Raw genomic sequence first — 24451 nt, forward strand, 5'->3', positions numbered from 1 at the left:
GAACCTTGAGAGGTAAAATAGGAAGAGCAACAGGGAGAAGGAGATAAGTGGCTCCTCCTCTTCTCTGCCCTTTGCTCTATCAGGGGTCTTAACCAGTGATGATTTTATACCTCCTTGGCCCAAGATATTGGGCAATATCTGGAAACAATTTTTTTGGTCATAACAACTGGGGAGAAGAGTATCTAGTCAGGAATGCCAGTCAATATTCTCCCCTGCTCAGGATATCCCATCCACCGTCTCATCGAATAATTTTCCAGCCAAAGTACTGAGTTTGAGAAGCCTTGCTCTAAGCCATTTGTACATATTTAACTTCCCAAAGCTAACCTTGTGATTTCCTGGAGTATTTTAGACACAGAGGCTTTAGGGGAAATACAGACAAAAATGGACCCATTGCACTTAAACAGGAGGGAAGGAACAGGATTATGTAATGTGGGAGAAATTTGGTGAAAGTCTGTGCAAACCACAATACCTCTCTACAAGAGAGTCATTCTTTTACCCTATTTTAGGACTCACTATAAGCATGCTGTATGCTATGTAATCATGCCATGAATATTCCCAAAGTGAGCAATGTGAAATTGATATAATTAATTATGTCAAATTGTAATATAGTTGATATGGTGTGTGTTCCATATTACATGAAAAGAGTCCTTTTGCTGATATTGCAAATGTGAAGTAAGAAACAGCTCTATAGTAGGAAAATTCCTAGTTTGGTTTAAAAGGATCATATACATGAGATGAAATATTAACATTTATACAAGGATAATGTCCTAGGTTCTTGTTTAGGGGCAATTGTTTGAAATTTACAATGAATTCTCACTTAGCTAAGTGTTTTATTTTATGAGCTCTGTGTGTTTGTGTATGTATAAACTATGTGTGATCTAAGATTATTTTAAATAATTAAGCAGCTATTTTCAATGTACAGGGCCTCAAATATTTCTTTATAAGCATTGCTTCTAATCCATTTCTCACAAATTCTCATGTAAGATAAAATTAGTATTAGTAAGTGCCCATAAAGCAAAATAATTGTTTCAATAAAATATAGAGAAATTTCATATTTATGAGTGGTTCAATGAGAAGATTTCTAATGCGGAATTTATAGCAATAAAGAGAATACAGCAGTTTCTTTCTGGTCTCTTATCAGCTCTCAAGGACAAGAGTTTGGAATTGGATGTATACATTCTAAGATGCGTCAAAAAATGGGTTAAAATATTTACTGCTTTTATTGCCTTTTCCTTTGAGCAGTTACCTTAGCAGAATTCATGATACTAAAGTATAAATACGGTTGGTAGGCAAAAAATAGATTTATAAACTTTTTGAAAAATAAAAGCAAAAAAAAAAAGATTGAAATGATGAACATAAAATCAAAGCTGTGCCATGAATTATGTTCACAATAGAAGACAGATGCTCAGTTAAAATGCAGAACACTCCTAAAGGCAGAAATGGGATGCTCTAGTGAGTCATTCATTATACTCTCCATCACAGCAGTGGGCAGATTTCTTTCCACAGGTATATCTTTGAATACTTTGTCCACTCTTGTGTGAAATGACTTACAGGATGGCTTTTCCACTGCTTCCATTGTGAGGCCATTCCACAATTTAATAGATATCACTATTGGGAAAACTTTGTAGATACAGAGCCTACATTTTCTCTATTCAATTTCATGCCCCGACTTCCAGTTACCCCCCCCCCCCAGGGAGCCTCTCTAACAATTCTTTCCCTTTTTGTGAGGCATTTTGAATTCCTGGAAATTTGTATCATATCTCCTAAGTCACTTTCTGAAGAATGTTGCGTGTACTGTACATCAAGTCCTTAATTCTTTAGTCAATGAACAATATATTTAGTTTTCATAATCTTGTCTCATAAGTCATTTCCCAGCCTGTTGATCAATCAGCTCTTCTTTAAATTCTCTCAGGTTTGCCAACATCTTATATTAAAGTACTTGTGAAATGATTTGGTAATGTGATTCCCATCTTATCAATGCACTGCACAGATAACAATTGATTCCTACTTTCAGACTAGAGTGCTTTTTTTTTTTTTTTTTTTGGCACCTTGGAGGTTTCTCAACATTTTCCTCATAGCTTTTCTTCACATGCTGTATTTCAGAGAATAACTTTCTCTTTTGAAATTTCAGGTAAAAATTAACATTTCTAGATTTAATGATACCAAGAAGTCAAAACAACTTTGTATTTAAACTTATTTACTTCCCACCATAGTATATTGATATATTGTAACAGCCATTTGGCATCTATTATTGATACTTAGAGAAGTAGTTTTGCTAACTTCTGTGTTCTCCCAACTCTTCATTTTTCTAATGTAATATCAATATCTGCATGTAAAAAAATATCTGAAATACTCCACTAATCTGCCCCCACAAAGACCTGTGTATGGACAAGTTATTGAAGTCACTGAAGAACCTTTGTCAGGCAAGTAATTCACCACACATGAAGTGAATAGTGTGCATAGATGACACAGATACATTCCCTTTTTCTTTCAAATTGATTAGTCATGATCATCTGTCAGGAAAACTTTTAAATTCCTTTTTTTATTTTTAAACATAAATATTTTCTGTCTTCTAAGATGACCCTTTGTTTCCATAACTTTGATGTTTTAAAGTTCCCCATCTCCAGAATTGATGTTATTGCCAAAACCACCATTGTTTGGTCTGAGAATTTTATTTCTGCAAAAATCCATATTTTTATCTAAAATGTGGGTAATGAATAAGTCTTTTAAAACTTTGAGCCTGATAGCAGAGATGAGTCTACAGGAATCATGGTAGTATCTTAAATGTCAATACTAAAAAAACCCTGGAGGAGAAAATATTCTTTTCACGCAGCCTTTAAATAATTGAATTATTCATCTGCTACCTGACCTGCTTAACATTCTTGTTAGAATGATACCGCAACAGTTTACCAAGAAGAGAAACACCTTTGAGATAAAACTAAATGTTAACTGTGGTTTTGCTGTGAGAATGTGGCTTCACAGAACCTTTAGTTGTCACACATTTAGTAATGTGTAAGAATAGAAATAATATTAAACCTTAAGCCCACCTTTAACTTCAAAATGAGTTGAGTTAAACACCTGGAAATATAGGCTTTACTTTACTAATTAAATTTTCAGCTGATAGATAGTGGATCAGTATTAAGAATTTGAGGAGGACAAGTATCACATCACATCCTAGAAGCCCTTCATCCTTCAAGTCTTTATTGAGAGCCTAGTATGGGCTGCCATGGAAGCCAGAAGTTAATGAGAAAGCAAAAGTTTCTGTTACTTTGGGAACACAGAAGAGGGAGCAGCCACATTAGATCTAATGATGCTTTCGAATATGACATTCAACTTCATCTGTGTTCTAAATGACAAAGTGGGGTTAGCTGAATGGGAAAGAGTTGGAAGAACCTTGCAAGTAAAGGCAATCACCTACAAAGGCTGAAAAGAACTGATAAAGCATGAAATAATTCTGAAAGCCAGGGGTATGAATAACTGGCTAGAAAGATGTTAAAGAGGAAGATGACTGAGATTATGAATTAATGTATTTATCAAAGGACTGCAAGCTCTTCAGAACCTCTGAGACATTTGGAGCTTGGAAGTTGTACAGATGGCTTTTTGCTCTCTATTTTTGATTTTGCACTTGAAGGCCAGTGTAGAACAGATTGCAGTGGAGCAAAAATGAATGAAGATTGCTTAGAAGGTTATCACAGCAATCCAGAGTTGGAACAAACTGGAATCAGAGTGCAAGTTTAAAGACATAGTTTTGAAAGATTAAGATAGTGTAATCATAAGGATTTAGTGGGTAATTTGGGAGTATTTCAACATGATTTCTGGTATAAGATGCACTATTAGGTGAAGGGGATGGTATTTTTCTAGGAAAGGAAATACAGGTTTTGTGGGGAGATTGATGAGTAACATTTTGGACATCTTGAATCTGAGGAGCTTATGGGGCATCCGGTGGGAAGTAGCCAGATATAATTTGGCAGAATGATTTGATTCTCAGCAAAGATTCTCTGGCCTGGAATATGTAGTCAGACATTATTCATGTATAAATAATTACAGATGTCAGAGAATTCATTGAGTTTACTCAGATGCCAAGCCTTGAGCTTCAGAATCCTGAGAAACATTGACACTTGAGGAGATATTAAAAAGAGAGAATACAGGGGCTGGGGCTGGGGCTGGGGCTGAGAGGCAGAGCACTTGCCTGACATGCATGAGGCACTGGGTTCCATCCGCAGCACCACATAAAATAAAATAAAGTTATTAAAAAAAGAGAGAGAATACAGAGAAGAAATAGAGAAAGAAACAACAGAACATCAGAGCATATTATCATAAAAGGCAAGGAAGGAGTATTAAGAAAAGAGTCGTCAGTGACATTACATAGGAGAAAAAGTAATAGCAATGGCTTGAAAAGAGTCATTGGGTTTGGCAATTCAGAAGCTATTGAAAATATGAAAAAAAATTCTTCTATATATATGGCTGGGAGAGAATACCCATAAAGTGTGAATCAACAAGAGTAAAATATTTCAAGATGCTTGTGTGTAAAACACACTGATATACAGAAATGATACTGAGAGAAGAGATTAAAATTGAAGAAATGTTTTTCAAGATGCTAGAGACAAACTTTCTGTAAGTTGCCAGGGGAAAACAAACAAGAAAGGTTAAAGATATAGGAGAAAGAAAAGCAACCCAGTTTGCTGTGTAATTTTTCTCCAGTAGAAATCCAGATGAAGGAGTCCAGATGTTGACTGGATTACTGTAGCCTTTTGCAGGGTGGATACCACTGTACAGCTAGGTGGTAAGGGAGTATTTATAAGAGAGGGCTTGAAGCGATGGATTGCGAGATCTCTAAGATTAATAGAAAGCTGCTAACTGGGAATATAAGGGGATTAAGTGTCTGGACAGCTCAATGAGGCTGAAGAGAAAAGGTGTGGCAGAGAATTCAAGACCAAGCAAGGACATGGATGGCATAATCACAGAGTACCCTAAGCATCTAAGATCTCAGACTAAGAGGGAGTTGCTGCAATGGTATACATAGGAAGCTACATTAGAGTTGAAAGAGTCAAAGGGCTACAAACCAGAAGTATTCCTCTGTGCTAATTACATGGTCTCTGACACCATCCAGGATGGAGGCAATAAGAGTTGGAGATGAATACAGGAATGCAGATGCCAAGTGTTATGATTTGAATGTGAAGAGCCCCCAAAGACTTGTGTATTGGAAGCTTTGTCCCCAGTGTAGCAGCATCCGGTGGTGGGGGTCCTTGCAAAGTGATTGGATCATGAGGACATTGACCTTATCAGTGGATTAATCCATGGAGGGAGTCATCATCTGAATGGACTCTTGGGAGATGGTGGAAAGTGTAGGAAGCGGGATCTGGTTAAAGGAAGTGGGTCTTTGAGGGTACATTTTCAGGGACTATATCTTCTCCCTGGCCCCTTCTCTGCTTGCCAGCTGCCATGAGCTGAGCTGCTTTCCTCTGCCATGCCTGTCTGCCCTGGTGTTCTGCCTCATCTCAGACTCAGAACAGTGGACTGAAACTGACCATGGACTGAAACCATTTCCTACTTAAGCTTGTTCTTGTTGAGTAATCTTGGTCACAGAGATGAAATGCGGACTAACATCATAGACCTTAGTGGATATGAGGAAGTAACTCAGTAGAGGCCACAACATAGAAGGTGAAAGCAGAGAATAATAGATGAGAGGCCTGAGTTTCAGAGGGAGACTATATATATATATATATATATATATATATGCATTTGCCTGTATATGCCTGCAATATCTTTAAAGGAATACATAAGAGACAGATAATGCTGACTGCCTTTGAGTGGCAGTCCACTCATAACTTTTAGATTTGGGAACTTATGAATATATTATACTAAAAATTTCAGAGGTTTCCCATAATGGAGCTGGGAGAGGGGAACTCCACACCCACATTTCCCTGCTTGCAGAGGGTTCAGGGAAGAGCTCTGACTTGACAGGCCTACAGGGAGCACCAGTCTCCTGAGGGAAGTGAAGCCTTGCTTACAGCAGAGAAGGATGAGCTCCCAGTGCTGGCTTCTAGGGTGCCGGGGTCATGTGCGCAATGATTTTGGGGTCTAGAGGGCATCGTGAAGGAAGTGGTAGCCTCTCAAAAGTAAGATTGTGCTTATTGTGCCCCATTTTAAAATTAATCTACTTAATAGATTTTAGACTGAAAACGCTCAAGCACTGTCAGAAATCCAATTTAAAGTTTCTCTTTTATTTTTGAAGAGAATATAGAGTCCAGGATAAAACAGCTCCCAAAAGCAATATTCTTTACCATTTACAATAAATCATCAGCTTCTGATTTCATCAGTAAACTAAGAAGTTGGCAGAAGATAACGCAGTGCTCTCTTGAGAGCAGAGATCCTCGTTCCCTTATATTCTTATCTTCTATAAAAGTTTATGGTGTTTTGTTGGTGGTGTTGCTCTTAAAAAGATAGTATCTTCCACTCTCCACATAGGGTTATTGGGGATGTTTTTCTTTTTTATTTATCCTGATAAAATCTAATGTATGCATTGGCTGAAGATAACTGCAGTAGTTGACTAGACCTATCTGAGGAAGAAAAGAGAAAATATTAATGGAGCCACAGAAAACATCAAATATCAAGCTTCCCTAACCCAATATCATTTGACACTTGACTTAATACAATCTTGTTTTGCATTGAACTCTCTTTCTTCCCTCCTTGCTTATTTTGTCCTTCATTCTCTCCTCCATAACTCAACAGGAAGCATCTTAAATAGAGCTAAGGATACAATGATTCTAATTAGATGGTTTTTATCTGACCTAAGTCCTTTTGGGCTTTTCTGTGTTAAATATCACTGTGCATTTCTCTCCTACATCATTAAGGGACACAAAAAGGGTCACTTGCCTTTCCTTCTTCTCTTTGAGGATAAGTGAGTGCTGAAGGAAGGAATACTCAGTACTGTAATTTGCTGTATCAAGGTCTAGGACAGGGAACCTGAGAGCAGCCACTACTTCCTACCTTCCTTTTCCTCCCCTGACCTGGATAGACAGAAGCTGTTGAAGTGTCAGAGTTTTCCATTTTGCTTAGCACAGGTGTTCTTATTACTAAGGAATGCACCTCTAGACCTGTCGATGAGAATGACAGGAGTTCACCAAAGACCTCTCAAGGGCAATGAATTTCACATTAAGATTGAGACTACTGTTGTCAGCAGTTGAACACAATGGGTGGTGTGAGCACGACCGTTAACTCTATCCACCCCCAAACCCTCCAGCCACTCCCGTGGGTACCAGATTCTTTACTGCATGTAGCTAAGAGTTTTCATTTTCAATTGTATCATTTCTGTCCACAAGTATCTCATCAATATAGCAGTGCACACACTATTGTGCAAAATGTGGCATCCAATTAAAATGAAAGCAACAGAAAATTTTACTACTGTTGGACTTATTTTAAAACTGAGCTCACATGGCTGAAAGCAAAGACACAGCATCTGGCTGGCCACTTCTGATGACAATAAACGATTGTTGCACTTTTTGGACTATGAACTAGGTGACCTTTAACATCCCTTTTGATGTTTTATGTAAAGGAAAGATAATGTGGTTATATAGTATGTGTTTTTTGTAGCTTCAAAGTATTTCTTTGAATATGGCTGTCAAATAGTGGTCTTAACTGAAAGACATTTCCCCTGGCTTTTCACATGTCACATGCGCAGAAAGCATAGTGATTGTGGTTTAGTGTCTATATGTCGAGCCCTGTGTTATCATTTTATAAAGCAAAGATTTCTTTGCAGAGGATTTATTTTAAGTGCCAGTGGTGCTTCCTTGAGGGAACTTACACACATGTTGTTGACTCCGCCCACTCTACCACCCTGTAGACTATTCCTACTTTTTTAAACACATAAATATAAACATTACTTAAGGTGATATTTTTTGAAATATTATGAGAAGTTTACTTTGTATTGCAACTATCAGAGCACAAAGCTTAGGAGAAATCTTGAAGTAGCACTTGGGTTCAGTGTTGTTGTGACCTTGCCCTGGACCAACAGTACTATTGCCTCTTCTCTCTTCCACCTAGACCTCACTGCTCCCTGTGTACTTCATAGAGGATAGCAGCTGATCTTTCCAGAATTATTAATTATCTTTAGAACCAACATGGTTTTCCCTTGTTTATGCTGCAACCCTGATAGGCTATGAGCAGGGCTGGATAGTATTTTAGTCAGCTTTTTCACTGCTATGACCAAAAGACCTGGCAAGAAAAATTTTAGAGATGGAAAAATTTATCTGGAATTCACAGTTTCAGAGTTCTCTGTCCAGAAACATCCAACCCTGTTGTTCCAGGTCCAAGGTGAGCAGAAGGATGTGGAGGAGGAAAGCAGCTCAAGACTTGGCATGGGGAAGCAAAAAGAGAGAACACCATTCATCAGGGACAAAATATATACCCAAAGACAAGCCCTGAATGACCCACCTCATCTAGCCACACCCTACCTGCCTACAGTTAACCACCCACTTAATCCATTTTAGTGGATTAGTGTCCTGATTAGGTTAAGGCTCTCATACTCTAGCCATTTTCACCTCTAAACTTACTTTCAACTTTTTTACAAGTGTGCTTTTGAAAACCATAAAATCATATCTAAACTATAGCAGGCATCAACTGGGAGGATACCACTAGGAAGGGCAGTGTTCATGGGGAAGAAAAACATGTATGGCTAAGAAAAGAACCTTTGTTTTTAATTAATTAATTAATTTTACACTAGAATGCATTTTGACATATTATACACAAATGGAGCACAACTTCTCATTCTTCTGGCTGTACATGGTTCACAGTCACTCCAGTAGTATAATCATACATGTATATTGGGTAATAATATCTGTCTCATTCTACTGTCCTTCCCATCCCCACAAACCCCCCTCCCCTGACTCCCCTTTACACAAACCAAAGTTCCTTCCTTTTTTCCTATCACACCCCCTCCTACCCCACTTATCAGAGAAGACATTCAGCTTTTGGTTTTGGGGGATTGGCTTATTTCACTTAGCATGATATTTACTAGTTCCATCTGTTTATCTACAAATGCCATAATTTCATTCTTATTTAAGGCTGAGTAATATAAAGACTTAATTTTCTTAAAGCATGTGCTACAATGGGAAAATGCAGTTGTTGTTGTTTTTTTTTTTTAATCCTGGACTAATGAAGAAGACATGGATTGAGTTTTGGCTCTTGTATGAGTTAGATGCATTTTCATTGGAAAGTAATAACTCTGGACTCTGATAACTGAAATAGTTAAGGTTTGTCAAGTCATGCTGCATTAACAACAACAACAACAAAAAACCCAAAGAGTCAATAGCTTGCAAAAGCAAGTTTGCGTCTCACCCATGATACATGCCAGCTACTGATCACCTGCAGCTATGACCCATGTACTTCTTTGTTTGTGGATCCTGGCTGAAGGATCTTTCCCCTTCTATAATACTCTATTATTACAAAAGAGGGAAAAGAGCAATGGTAGAACTCCATAATGTATTTTAAAGTTTCTGGTCAGTTATGACTTTTATCACTTCTCCTCATATTCCAATGGTTAAAATAAGTCACAGGTCAAGCCTGCAGTCAGAGAGACAGAAAATATACCCTTCTCACAAGGGTGGCACCAGAAAGAAGACCGAGAAAGACAGACCCAGGAGAGTAAGGCAGCACAGTATTGTACACTGAAAGCTCTGATAAATGATTGGTGAAGTTTCTTCCAACTTCAAAACTGCAAAATTTAATGAATGAGTTAGAAATAGCCATGTTAGTTTAATTGTTAAAATGTTTTATCAAGAGATTGGAGGATACTTAAAAGATGACTGTTATGGGTTAGCTATTAGGTGTCCCCCAAAATCTCATGTGTGACACAATGCAAGATGGATCAGAGGAGAGACATTGGGTTATGAGAGTTCTAACATAATCAGTCAACTAATCCCCTGATGGAATTAACTGAGTGCCAGTAGGGTGTGGCTGAAGGAAGTAGGTCCCTGGAGACACGCCTTTGTGGTACATATTTGTTATCTGGAAATTCGTGTCTTTTTTCTACTCTCTGATCATTCTTTGAGGTGTTTCCCTCTGCCATACTCTTCTGCCATGATGTTCTGCCTTAACCTTGAACCCTGAGTTATAGAGCCTGCTGTATAGGGATTGAGACCTCTGAAACTGTGATCTCGAAATAAATTTTTCCTTCTCTACAGTTGTTCTGGTTGAGTCTTTTAGTCACAGCAGAAAAAAAAAAACTGACTAAAGCAATGACCAAGTCAAAAAACTACTTGAATTCCTGTATAAATCTGTTTGCATATGCATAGGTAGTTTTTAACTTGAAATTCCATCAAATATATGTAAAGCAATATTTTTATCTCACCCTCTTAAAATTTTTTGGTTGGTATTTTGAAGATTATATAAATAATAGTATTTTCATATATATGGTCATTTATAGCTAATTAGTACTTTTATGTACCTATCTCACAAGACCAAACAGATCATGAATAGATAGTTTACCAAATATTCCTCATGCCTAGGACAGCACCTAGCAAAAAGTGGCCCTTGATAATTTGATGGAGAGTAGACAGAAATTATTTTTGTAGAAATTAAATGTCATCTTGTCTAATGGTGGTAGAAAGCACTATACAGAAAACCCAAAAATCTTCTCTTTGAGTAGGCCCAAATTATTTATCCAATGTATCTGTGCCTATACCCAGTTCACATGGTAATGTGGACAGTAAAATAAGGTAAGAGATGTTAAAGCTTTCAGAAAATATCAAAATCTCAATGCACATTTAATATGATAGTATAATAATAAGTGAGATGATGTACCCAACATTTTTTCCAAAGAAAGAAATATGAAAGTGTGTGTCAAAGCTAAGGACTTTCTGTGTGACAGAAACTTTTCTAAGAGCTTTATGCATAGGGATCTTTTTAATCCCTAAAACATCCCTTTGAATTAGGAATTATATCCATTTTCAGATAAGAATATAGAGGCACACATATATAAAGTGCCTCTCGGTTCAATCCAAAAACAAAAAATATGAAGACAAAGATCTTAAGTGATGGTGTAAGTGTCATGGAAGAAGACATGTCTGAAGAAGGCTGCAGAGAGTTCCCAGAGAGAAAGGGGAACCCAACTTAGGACCAGTGGGGTTCTTACCTTACAAACTGAAAAAGAATTTCAACACATCTTAGTTACAGGCATAGATAGAGGTGTGTTTAGAAGAGTAGATACATATTCAAGGGATAATGTGGACAGTCTCAAGAAAGAGACACTTTGTGGGGTAAAGTAAGAAATCCACATTCAGGGGAAGATGCAGGATATCTTGACTGTGAGAGATTACTTCCGGGGTTCCAGGCTCTTTTAGAGAAAATTTTGTGAGGCTTATAGTAGTGATATCAATCTGGTGATCTCCGTAAGCTGATGTGGTTTTCATTATCTGATCAGCAGATAGTGTTGAAATGTCCCCTAAATTATAGATTCTTCAAGATATTACATCTCTTTGCTTGATCTATTTGCAATAGATTTGGGGGAGGGGGGCGTTAACCAACTGTGCACAAGTAGATTTACTGATTTCCCAGAAATTTTTGGTGTAATAGGCCTGGAAGAAAGACTGACTTGGGGAGTAGAGAGGCCTGGAAAGGTATGGAGAACTTCTGATTTAAAATCTTTTTCCCTTATTGTTTCTTTATGTTGCCATTCTACCTGTTTTTTATTCCTTCCATTCTAATTCACAAGGACTCTGGTAAGTGGTAAAGATGGGATTTGAATCCAGGTAGTCTGACTTTACAATGTATAGCAGGTGCTTCCTGCCCTTGAGGAGGTGTTAATATAGCTGTCTCTCAAAGAGAAAGGTAATGTGTTAGAAAGACATAATAGTTGGAAAGAGTGCAACAATATTCCTTGTGGAATTCAATTCTGAATGTTCTGTCTCCAAAACCACTTTTTTAAAAAATGCTTTAACACACTGATTATCAAATCTTTTCTACAAACCAAAACGACTGCAGTCCTTATCCAGCAAGGTGAGTACCAAAGGAGTTTTTCAACTTTTCTGCTCTTCATTTAAAGGCATGGGGTTTGCTTTTATTTTGTTTGTAGTCAGAAAGATCCTCTGATGAAGCCATCCAGGGCCATTTGTATTCAAGCATCTTTATGATCCCATGATCCCTGCTGGGGTGAGAGATAGCTTTTAGTAATCCCACCAAATCAATTCCTGCTGACCAACCTCAGGGGTCATCGTAAAGTACTTAAGGAATTCTCATCTGCTGCATTTTCTGATCAGGCAAACATTTTAACTTTTATTTGAAGAAGAAAGGTAATTCTGTACCCTGCTGAGGGATAAGATGGGACTAAATCGTATTTGAGTGGAGAATGCTATTATCATTTTAGGAGTTTGATTACTAAAATAAAGAATGACTCCTAATTCTAAGATTGCCTGAGAAGATTATGGATATTTCAAAAAGTTTTTCCGAACCAACAACACTGAATTTCTTTTCTTCAATTTTTTTTTTTCCTACTACTCATCTCTTAGAATAGCTATCTGTTTTTTCTTGTTTGTTTTCTAGGAAATCCAATGTTACCTAAGCCCACTGAATTCAAGAGAAAGTCTTCTTTGTTTTGTTTTCTTTCTTTAATATACACTGTAAGTGGGGCATGTGAGCATGGGTGGGGAGATGTGACTGTATTAAGAACCAGCTCCCTACGTGCTAATGCATTGAAATATAGTACGTCAGGAGACCTCAGATCCAGGCACCAGATCTGCCAGTAACACTAACATGTAATCCTTTGGGGACCTGGTTTTCTGTATGCAGGCAGAGGATAAGCAGGGTGAAAACTCCTTGAGAGCAGTGACCTTGACATTCTTCTCATTGGTTTTTCTCCAACACCTTGAACCATGTAGTCAGCAATAGTGGAAGTCCACTAATACCAGTCAAATGAATGATTAAATGCCCTGCCCCTCACCAAAGAAAAACAATTCTAAGCCTAGTATTCAACATCCTCTGGTTTGTGCTGCCCCTTCCTATTCAGCCTCATTTCCTTTCCTGTCCTTTGGGCAGAGGACACACTAATCCAAGATCATGAAGCTCTCTGTCTTTGTGCATCCTCTCTCTAGTCTTCACCTTCCTATTCGCAGATTGTCAAAAGCCTTGATTATCATTGAAAGAGAAACTCCAACACTACTTCTCAAACCTTCTCCCAGCCCCATAAATGGACTTACATCATTCTTTCCTTGTAAGGTCTACAGGACTTTACTTGTAACCCTGATAGAGCACTTATTTCTATGGGTCTTATATTATTCATTTATTTATTCCACGGATGTTTATTTACATCAACTGTGTAGCAATGAGCTGCGGCTTTACATGAATCACGTCATTTGATCCTCATGGCAGTCTAATCTTCGCTGTTTCATTTAACCAGTGTTTATTGACTGTATATTAGCTAACAGACCCTTTTGTAGGTAATAGGAATAGAACTGTGAGAAAATTGGAAAACATCCTATCCTCAAGGGGCTTACATTCTAATGAATTGACACAAACTTGTTAAATAAAAGAACAAGATGCTATGGACTGAATATGATGTTATTTACAGGTGGGGCTTTCAAGAGGCAATTAACACGTGAAGGTGGAACCCTTGTGAGGGGGTTAGTTTAGTGCTCTCATAAGAAAAGACATGAGAGAAATCATCTCTGTACCATGTGAGGACACAGCAGTTGCCCATCTGCAAACCAGGAAGAGAGTCCTCATGCACACTTAGCCATACTGGCATTGTGATCTTGGACCTAGTCTTCAGAACTGTGAGAAATCAATTTCTGTTCTCTTTAACACAGGCTGTGCTGCTAAGCATAAAGAAATGAGTCTAACATGTAAGCATGAGACATGAGGCCTGCAAAAAATCTATGTCCAAGGAGTATAGAGCTAACCCATGGGCCTGGGTGACAACATACTGAGCTCTGAAATTTTCCTGGCCTAGGAGAGGAGAAGCAATGGTTTCCCCAATCCCTAGAGTATTTTCCCTTTAACTTTGGAATGCATTGTACTTTTCTCTCTTGGCAGCAAATATGGCCTTTGTAATTATAGTTGGCTTAGATGAATGCAGAAATTAATTTGCATTCTCTAAGTTCACAGCATGTAATTGTTCAAAAAAGTATAGCAAGAAGTAAAGGAGAGCCAATCTAGGATTAAAATTTTGCTGTGCAAAGCCTAGTGTTTTCACTCATCACACTGCTGAAGAATATTGCTCATGTAGTGACAGGTAAACATAAGGAAGCTGATTTAACTGGTGATAACCAAAAGCAAAAAGGAATTATAAAGCCTATAAACACAAAGTAACAAGATTCAATAGTAGGCTCACTCACTGAGACACCATTTGTCCTGTTCAGAAAAGATCCTCCCTGCCACTAGAGGACTTTGGGTTTTTCACCCAGGAGTGCTGATGAAGGCCTCCATTTGAGTCACTTTTTGTTCCCAGGTCTCTTTCACTGGCATTAACCACAGAGTTTGGTAGCGTTACTGCATTTTCCTCTGTGCCAAGCTTTACCAGCTCTCATCACAGTGTGTCCCATGACCTGTGTACTTGACACTTGACTCCGGCAAGCTCAGCTAATGGGCACAGACAGCAGGTCTGCTTTTGAGATCTGAAACATGCAAACTGCTTTGATTAGTGGCTAGTTGAGGGGGAAGTGGAAAGAGGAACTGCAAGGTCAAGAGTATACTAGTATCACCTTTTGTCAGAAGAGTTTTGAAAGGGTCTGAGTACTGCACATTTGTTTCAAACTTTATATAAATAGTCTCTCTGCTTTAGCCACATAATTGAGTGGAAATTCCTTAAGTCAAGGATCAGAGCAAGAAACAGGTACTTTGAATTAACTGTTACTTCATTTACAAAGTTCTATAATATTAACCTGGCTTTTAAATATTTTACCCATAGTGCCACATAATAATTAGGGTGGGTAGCACCTCTGATGAATGTATACTAGTCAAGTGTTAGGATTATCATGAATTTGTAGAGGAAAAATGTGTCAGACAACACAAGTCAGATCCCTAGGCAACATTCATATTTTTAAAAAGAAAAAAAGCTCCTTAAATGCTTTATGAATGATTTTCTTACTACATTTCCCCCATTATTTTATAAATCTATCATCTGCTGAGGAATGTTTAATGAGTCCTTTTCTTCCTGATTCAGTGCAGGTTGTGTTTACTGTAGTTTTGTCTTTTGGACTCCAAACAATATTTTCTCTCTCAAGTTAGATCTTACAAGTTTTAATTAGCAATGGAATAATTTGAGTTTATGGAGATAACGATTTTAGCTAAGGGATTTTAGTGACAAGGCCTTAATTTCCATACTGTTTATAATTCCCATTTTCTGTAATATTTGTTTTAACAATGTCACTAGTTTTTGGCCATGACAAGGATAATCTATTTATATAATGCCAGTTAAGAACAAAGAAAGCTTACCTGTTCTTGAGAATATGAATTGCAGCACAGAATCATAAATTCTGAATTTCATTCAATTTTGAATATGAAACAAGATTCCCTTTCTCAACTAAAATAACAAAAATAAAACAGACAGACAAAAAGAGTACTACTCATTATGTACCAGATATTGTGCTAAGTACAAGGAAATGAAAATGCAAATAATTCAGGCCAGTGTTTCTTTTTTCCATTTTAAACTTGTAATTTTCCTAAGGTAGCAGATTAATTTCCTTAGCCATCTATTTTAGCTTAGTAGTGTAAATGGTCTTGACTATTAGCTTCATGATATCAAAAGTACAATCTTTAATAATTTTCAGGCTCATGTTGAACTGAACCAAATGTTCTCTTTGAAATGTATTTGAGAATTTTATGAAAACCTTTACTTAGCACAAATCAAAGGGTGTTGTTTGCTTCATAAAAAGGATTCCTTACAAATGAAGAGGGGAATAGTTCAGCAAGCATGAAAGAATACAGAAAGTCAGCCTCAGGTTTGAATATCTGCAGAGCCTCTTAATAACCAGGCATGCTTCCTTGAGGACAATTACTTAAGCATCCTGTCTCTAAGCTTCCTTGTCTCTAAAAGCTGTTTAAGAATCATGGCTTAGATAATTTACAGAAAATCTTTCACGTGGTACCCAGCACAAAATCTATGCCAAATGAATGACAGACATTACTGCAAAATAATTACAGAGTTCTCTTAAGACTAAGCAACCATTCACAAAATTTAAACTCGTGCCTAGCTTCTAAGTAACATATTGTAAAGAGACAACCTTTGATAGTATTTCCTAGATATACATAAAATGTTCACTTCTTATTTGATCTTTGTTATTGGATCCTTATGGAAGCTTTGGACAAAGTCATATTTTGCAGTCTGCAGTTTTATGCACAGCCTCTTGCTAAGACTTCGATGTATGTGGTAAAAGTTGGCTTTAAACATCTTTCTTGACCATTTATGTCTTCTCTCCATGATCATCATGTTGTCCTCAAATTATGGTTTACAAACAATGCTTGCAGATGGTTCACCCTGTCTCTATCTGATACGCCTCTATCTGCAAATGCACCTTGATTCTTCTTTGAGTATTGTGCCCATACCTCCTCCAGGTTAATTACCCACTAAGCTAGGGTTTGCTTTATTCATTTAGTGTTATTGAGAGCAACACCCCAGACTATGTTCAGTCTGAAAAAATCAGAAATTAGCAAATATAAAGTTCTTGTCTCATAACATAAGATGAAAAATAAAATTTAAAAAAATATCTTGGCATTAGCATCAAGATTATATGAATGATTAGTTGAATCAGAGTTCTAGCTTGAAATGAGGTACTTCATTGTCATTAAAGATAAATGAAAAGTCATAAAATTAACTCTTAAATCACTGTAAATCTCAAAACATGTCTTATCTCTGTAAGATACTTATAATTAAAGCCATATTTATTTAATTAATGACATTTTTTCCAATCACAGAAGCCTCATGTCCCGGGTTTCTAGTAACTCTAAGAATCAAAATTTATTAAACTTTATAGGCAGATTCTCTGACTTTGAAAGATGCTCTTTGATTTCTTTTTAGTTATTGATTCTGGGACTCTTGGTATCTTTGTATTAAATATTCTTACCAACAACACCTGGCCTCCTGCCAAGGCCTTTTCCTTACCATTTATAGAAGAGCTGGTTTGATAATGATTCTGTACAAAGTATACTTGTAAAGGTTTGGTTGGATCATAGAATCTGATAGATTTCCTTTATTCCACACAGATAGACATTAGGACATTGATGTATAATCATTTCTGCATATATTGTTTGAACTGCATGCCAAAAATTCAGGCACTGAAGTTCAAAAGCTTTTGTTCTAAAAGATCTCCCCTGTGGAGCTGTCTCAGGACACAGGATTCCAAATTTACCATTATTTTAATTTCCCTTAGTGGGTCAAAACAGAGCAGGATGTCATGAACAGACAAGGAATTCTTTTTAAAAAATAGATGTTGGTAGATGTTTGTTAATTATTGTCCTATGAAACCAGATCGCACCATGTGTATTTTCAGATTCCAAAAGAAATACCTCTGAGCATTAGTTCAATCAAGAAGCAAAGACACATTTTGGAGAGAGATTTCTTTTCTGTCTCTGAGAAATGCATATAAAATGCAAATGAGAAAAATTTTCAATATAAGGAAAAACACATTTGACAGATGTCTTTTTAAACTTTCTCAAAATAAGTTGTCCTTGGTAGGTTAGGGATTATTTTGTTTGAGAATTTTAAAAACCTCCCAGTAACTGCATATTCTTTTAAGTTACGGTGAAATACATCTCTGTTGCAATGAATAGTTTATGGCTCATCTACTCACATGCAGCATAATCACCTAGGATAAAAATGAACAACCGTCCTCAGGGAGATCCAGGAACAGGTGGTACAACTAATCATCCCAAATGTTTGGAATACTGGCCCAGCAACAGCTGTCTCCAAAGACAATCGTCCCCAGCTCCACTATGAAGGGACACAAGAGGGATTCCTTTGAACATCCATTGCAGGCACTTAATGAATGAATGTTGCCAGTGTGAACTGGTGAAGGAATGAATGGAGTGTTTTTCTTAGCTTGTAATGTACCACCTGCTTTTTCTGAGATGGGCCTATTGTAACCAGCAGCAAGGAAGGATTACCTGAAAATATCCTCTCTGAAAATTGAAATTCCCACTTGAATCTTAGTCTTTAAGAGCAAGGATTGTTATGGAAAACATGAATTACCTGCAGTTATTTTATCCCCAGCTGTATTTGATTTCAGTCTGTAGGTCAACTGTTTTCTGTCAGCCTGACAAATAAATACCTATCTAACCCTCAGTTGATAGTTAATTACTTATTTTCATAGCTGTTTTTAAAGACATTAAAAGTTTGTGTTGCATTAGGTGGAGCCAAGTGTGTTTATTCTAGAACCATTTACATTGAAGTTTTTGGATACTGCATTTAGTAATTGGTGAAAAGCATTTCTAAGAGAAGGCTTTTATTTTTTAGCAGGGAATACATGGGTGATACCACTCAATAGATGATATAATAATATAAGAGATACAGTTTTGAGGGGTAAATGATGACACAGTTTCTTTTTCATTGTTGTTTTAATAGTTTACTGGTTTTTTTTATTAAAACTAAATGTTTATTATAACAACTTTAGAACACATAAACGAAAATAAGAAAATAAAAATTACATACCATTCAGGTCTAACTAATATCAATTTTTTGTACATAGGTTTTCAGTCCTGCTTCAATCAGTTATCTATATATTTTCCTAGTAAAATTGTACAAAATGGAACATACTCTGTTACGACCTTTTGATTTATCAGAGTTCCTTTTATTTTAAGGATATTGACTCTGTGTTATTTTGTCATTATGAGTTGGTTTGTCATTATGCTTTTAATCTTATTTTTTATATCCTTTGGATTTATACCACCTTTTGTATATGCAAGTTGTATCAATGTTTGTGTTTTCTGACTTTAATATTGCTGCTTAGAAATTCTTCCTCCTAACTACATTTATATAAATATTTTTCTGTATTTTCATGCAGCATTTTAAGATTTTATTTTTACATACCTCCCCAACTTTCTAGTCCATAAAACCTTTTTTCATACAAACCAAACTCTGCATACTAAGCTATTTAAAAAGCAAATATCTGAGAATAATATCTATGGTTTCAAAACTACTCCAAATATAACAGTGCAGAGAATGGGGGAGTGAATCTTATCTCAACTGCCAAATGATGAGTTTCACTGCCAAAATATAATTATGAGCCATTTTAAGGTGAGGACATAAACTAAGAATAAATTATTATGTTTAATGATGTAAATTAATTCTTATTAGATTAAGGCAAAGCTGATTAGGAAACCTGCAATTATAGAATGATATGTTATGTTGCTTGCTGAGTTAGAAAGAACATGGGACTTCGAGGTACACAATAGCAAGGTCTAGTCCTGACTCTAGTAGTAATTAGTTTGGGGATCTTGGGCAGTTCATTTGATCTCTGAGCTTCAGTCTGCTCATCTTTCTAAGGAGGTCACTGGACTCCTTAGATGATGTCCGTAAGGTAAAGTAAGGTATGCATAGCATCAAAGTGTTAAGATTTCCTACATGGACTCAGGGGAAAAAATAATCAAATCACCAGCTCCTTAATTTTAAGATGGAAGACACTGTAATTCCAGAGCTGGGGGTAAAGAAATCAAGTGCCAAATGTATAGCAAATTCTTACCAAATAGTTATCTCCTAAGAAGAGCAGACCATAGCTTTTAAAGCACTTATGTGAGTTTGCTTTAACAAATAACAGAAGTGTGTTCTTTATAAGATGAGCTGTTATGACACATTTTTAATGATTATTCACTGTTCTATTTTAGCATTTCTTAACGTGATAGAAGAGCATGCTTTGCTAAGAACATCCATGGGGGAAAAAAAGTTAGTCTTCCATTAGCCTGGAACTTGAAAAAGCAAGCAATCTAACCAGAATGATGCCTAAAATGTATAACAAACAGCATGACATAGAATGGTCTCTGGCTATGAATCGCTGGCCATTCTAAGTGACCACTGTAAGCCAGAGGAATTACAGAGTATACCCAAAACTCAGCTAGGAAATTAGAGATTAAAGTCGAAAATAAATGAATAAGGTCTCTGCCATTCCAGATAGGGAAAGAGATAATCCATAAGGAAACATAAAACCATTTAAAGTATGGGTAGCCATAGTTTAAATGAAATCTACTTAAACAGGTTAAGTAAATAGAGTGATAATGAGTGAGGGTATTTTAAGTGGAATGCTCAAGGACATTCTCTAAAGATGTGAGAACAAATTTTGAGCAGACAGTTAAATGATGAGGAGACAACCCTTGGAACATTTGGGGGAAAGCACATCCAGGCAGAGGGAACAACAGCAGATTAAAACTAAGGGGAGTGGAAGCTTGGAGCACTATTTGAAGGACTCTAGGAAGGCCAATGTAGGCAGAATGGAATTAGTGGGAGATGTAGGACATCAGATCAGAGTGGGACACCCAGAGCTGAGGCCATAGAAGCAAGCAGTGGTCAGATTTTACAAGGACAGATACTATGTACAATGGAAAGCTACTTGAGGGTCTTAAGCAGAAGACATATATGATTGATTTAGCATTCAAGAAGATAATTCTGGCTGCTAGGAGGAGTGTGGACTTATGGCAAAAGCTAACAGGGTTTGGGGAGTCTTGCCGATATCATAGACTAAGGAGGTTGTGATGGAAGAGATGAGAAATGACCACATTGAGGATATATTTAGAAAGTAAAATCATTATATTCCTCCCTGTTCTGAGATTCTGCTTTTAGGGCTAAAATCTTGGAGGTTTCAAATCACATCTTTTATGGGACATAGTTCTCTTTTATAAGCCCATTTCAAATATGTCACTTATAAATGATGGCAAACTTTTGAAGTAACATAAAAGAAATTTGCTTGCTTTTAAATGTCTAATATTCATGTTACTAGGAGAAGGTAAAGTTAAATTTTATGTGGGATTTAATGAAATCCTTTATCATTTGTTCCTATTAAAGTTTCTGGCTGAAACCTTGTAACCCAGACAGTAAAGAAGCTAAAAGTTGTTTTGTAATATTTGTCTAGGTACTTGAATATGAAAGACCTTTTACACTTAAAAAAAGTTTAACAAAAATAGTTTTACCATGTGTCTATGCAAAGAAACAAATTGGAGTCACAGAACATAGTTACTTTTGAGATCTCAAATGATGTCCTTACAGAACATTCACCAATCCTCTGCTTCATAGCTTTTCTGCGCTTGTGTTGATGCCTCCTTTGGATACAGCTCCATTATTCCTTCTCCAGAATGTTTCCAACGCTAGCTGCAAGGATGTGAAAAATCACCACACAGTTTCTATTGATGGTTCTAGTTTGACCAGAAGATGGCTACATGATAAGAACATGCCATTTACCTTAGAACCCAATTTCTTATTCTTAAAATGAGGAGATTGGACTAGATAGCCCTACACCTATTTCCAGATCCAAGATTTTTTAAAATGTCATGCTTCTGATTTTTATATGTGGTCAACACAATCCATTACTTGCTTTGTCATTTTTTTGTTGATAATTAATCTATAGATCTCTAGTTCAAATCTCTCTCTCATTCGGTTAATTCTCATTAAAAAAAAATCTCCTTCTGAGAATCTCTACCTAAATATTCTACAGGCACCTGAAACATTCCAAGGAACTTGCTCCTTTTTCTGTATATATTTCTCACAGTGTCTAACATTTCTCTCTCTTTGAGTTTTCTATCCCATGTTTATTTCATCTATTAATACCTTTCAAGACTCCACTCAAAGAGTCAGTTTGGTATGTGAAAGCTTTTCAAACTCACCTCATAGAAGTACAATTGTGGATTTTTTGTATTATACCGATTAGACTGGTATCAGAGCATGAGTTTATTGTACCTGTTTATATATTTACATTTTTAACTCCTTCAGGGCAGAAATTGCTTATTTCCTTGTTATGCAACCTTAGCTTAGAAAGCACAGTAGTACATGGGATGTGATCAACAAATATTAAATGAACCAGTGAAAATGAAAATTATATGATTTAAGAATTGCTTATGTCATTATCTCAACTGGTGGAATTATGGCTTGAACATGTTTTGAATATGACCCCCCAGGGCTCAAGTGTTGGAAACTTGGTCTTCAATGTGGTGGTATTCAGAGGTTTTAAGACCTTTAAAAGTTGGGGCCTACTATGAGGTCATCATGTCACTGGGGGAATAATGTATTTCTCTTGGGACTTCAGTTTCTCTGTCTTCTGTCTTGCCATGTGATTTCTCTCACACACACGTTTCCATTGTGATGCCATATGCTATTTGACCTTCACAGGAGGCCAGATAGAAGGAGTTATCCAATCTTGGACTTTTAGCATCCAAAGCTGTGAATTAAATCAGCCTTGTTTCTTTATAAAATACCTCAGATATTTTGTTATAATAATGGATAATGAATTAATTTACCTGGCATATATCCTCACTTCATATAGTCTTGTCAAGACATAGAAAAGCCATTGACTGCTTGCTCTCCTTCTCAGTCTCACCTGATTATGAAAACTCATCAATGCTAACCTTTGTTGTTTATATACATCCTTCCACTATGAGGATTTAGTGTTTATTTAATATATATTATGTTTTTTCAAAGTGCAGAGACATATTTCCCTGAGGTTGAGAATATTTATAATGATATCTAGTATCTAGTCAGTTTTCAATGTATATTCATTCCTCAAACCCCATATTTGACTCAGTTCTCTGTTGGTAAACATCTAAAATTTTCTATGACATAGACATTTATATATAAACCAGTCTCATCATGAGAAATTAACAAATGCACTTCCAACTTCTCAAAATGTTAATGAAATTTAGACCTGGTACTTTGCTCTCATATAGTAAGTATACTTAGATAAATAAGCTGTCATATTTGAGTGGCTGAGTATTTCTCAGCGTCATCTCTGAATTCTTCCAACTCCCTGGTCAGACTGGTGGTAGATTCAGTTCTTCTCATATATATATATATTTTTTTAATTTACTGGTGCTTGAATAATTCTCATGAAAGTTACATACAAATGGGAGACAAGATTGCCTTTGGGGAGAAATTTCTGACTTAGAGATCCATTGCTGTCTTGAATTTATTCAGACTTGTCTGAGACAACCTTCTTAGAACTGTTCTTGATCATCTTTCCTTCAGTAGGTAGAACTTGGTCACTCCTATGGTCATTTTTTCCCCTTCCTTTCTTCCTTACTTTGGTTATAAGGGTCAGGAATAGCTTATGGAAGTTAGTTTATCTTTGAAAATATCAGCAATATTGTGGATTACCTCAGCTGGCAGGATTAAACATGGTGCAGAATCTAGTTTAAACCAAGCAAGCATCCATAATGATAATTATTATTCTTACTCTTTATTAAGCACTTTATTAGGTGCCAGCTATAATTGCATAATTAATACATTCAATTCTCAAAAAAAATCCTGAAGTTTAAGCATTTCATACCAACCCTTTGTAAAGGAAGAAGGGGAGGATAGAGAGGTTAAGGAAGTCACCTGAGGTCACATACCAGTGGATGGTCCAGTTGAAATATGAGCTTTCATGTGCCCCATTTTCTTTTTCACTAATACTTACAAGAGAATGTTGATACAGTTGTTCATGTCTTGAATGAGGAGGGTTCTTGTGAGCAGATGAAAAATTGTGACCTGTTCACTAAGAAGGTAGTTCTTTTTCTGCTGTCACTTATTTGGAAGAAGATTCAGAATGCTAAGTTGTTGAAACCCTCCACATAATGAGTTATACAGAGGATTGACTGATGCACATGAATGTTCCTTTGCCTTCTAGAAAGATTTCCAACCTGCAGAAGCCTCAGACACCAACTGGGAATCGGTCACAAGTTCGAACTCGGTAAGTAATTTATTAATCCATTGCCAGTGAAAGAAACTGGTGCAACAGCTAAAGTCAAGTCCAGAAGGACTCCAGCTGCATTAAGGACCTGTTGCTTGACCCTACATCGTATCTCAGGCAGGGTATGTTCTTCCATTTTGATCAGGTTAGAATGATTTCTGTCAGACACCGCTTTGGGCCTTTTACAAAGACTTTCAGGAATTGCCAATATACCATTGTAGGAACTTGGAATAGACAATGACTTAACTATTTGTCCATTTCAAAGAATAGCATTTCAACAAAATGACTGTTCAGACTTCTCCAAGTGATTTGTGGCCCCAGTTCAAGTTGGTAATTTTGAAATGGCTTTCTGAATATTTTAGGAGAAGCTATTAACCTTTGCACTTCAAGGGTCATTTCAGCCTTGAAAAATCCCAGTGTTTACAGTAAGATAACTGTAAGCAGGTGAGTAGTTTCACAAATCAGCTGCATACAGTATTCTATTTGACTTGGATATAAAACATAACTCACCCTGAGGCTGTAAAATGGTTCACACCCCTTTTTTTTCCTCCAAATTTAGTCATTTCTCAGTTTTCTGTATCCTTATCTACTCTGCACAG

General features: G+C 36.6%; 1 protein-coding gene across 3 annotated transcripts in view; it reads left to right on the plus strand.

Annotated features, from left to right (window-relative positions):
- Positions 1–24451, plus strand: part of PDGFD (platelet derived growth factor D) — a 229116-nt gene that overhangs the window by 168292 nt on the left and 36373 nt on the right. For all 3 annotated transcript variants that reach the window (XM_081282693.1, XM_081282694.1, XM_081282692.1), the window contains exon 4: positions 23790–23852. In XM_081282693.1, coding sequence (XP_081138819.1) covers positions 23790–23852 — 63 coding nt within the window. The remainder of the gene's footprint in view (positions 1–23789; positions 23853–24451) is intronic.

Source organism: Spermophilus citellus (assembly GCF_964194105.1).
Source record: "Spermophilus citellus genome assembly, chromosome: 2".
Lineage (NCBI taxonomy): Eukaryota > Metazoa > Chordata > Mammalia > Rodentia > Sciuridae > Spermophilus > Spermophilus citellus.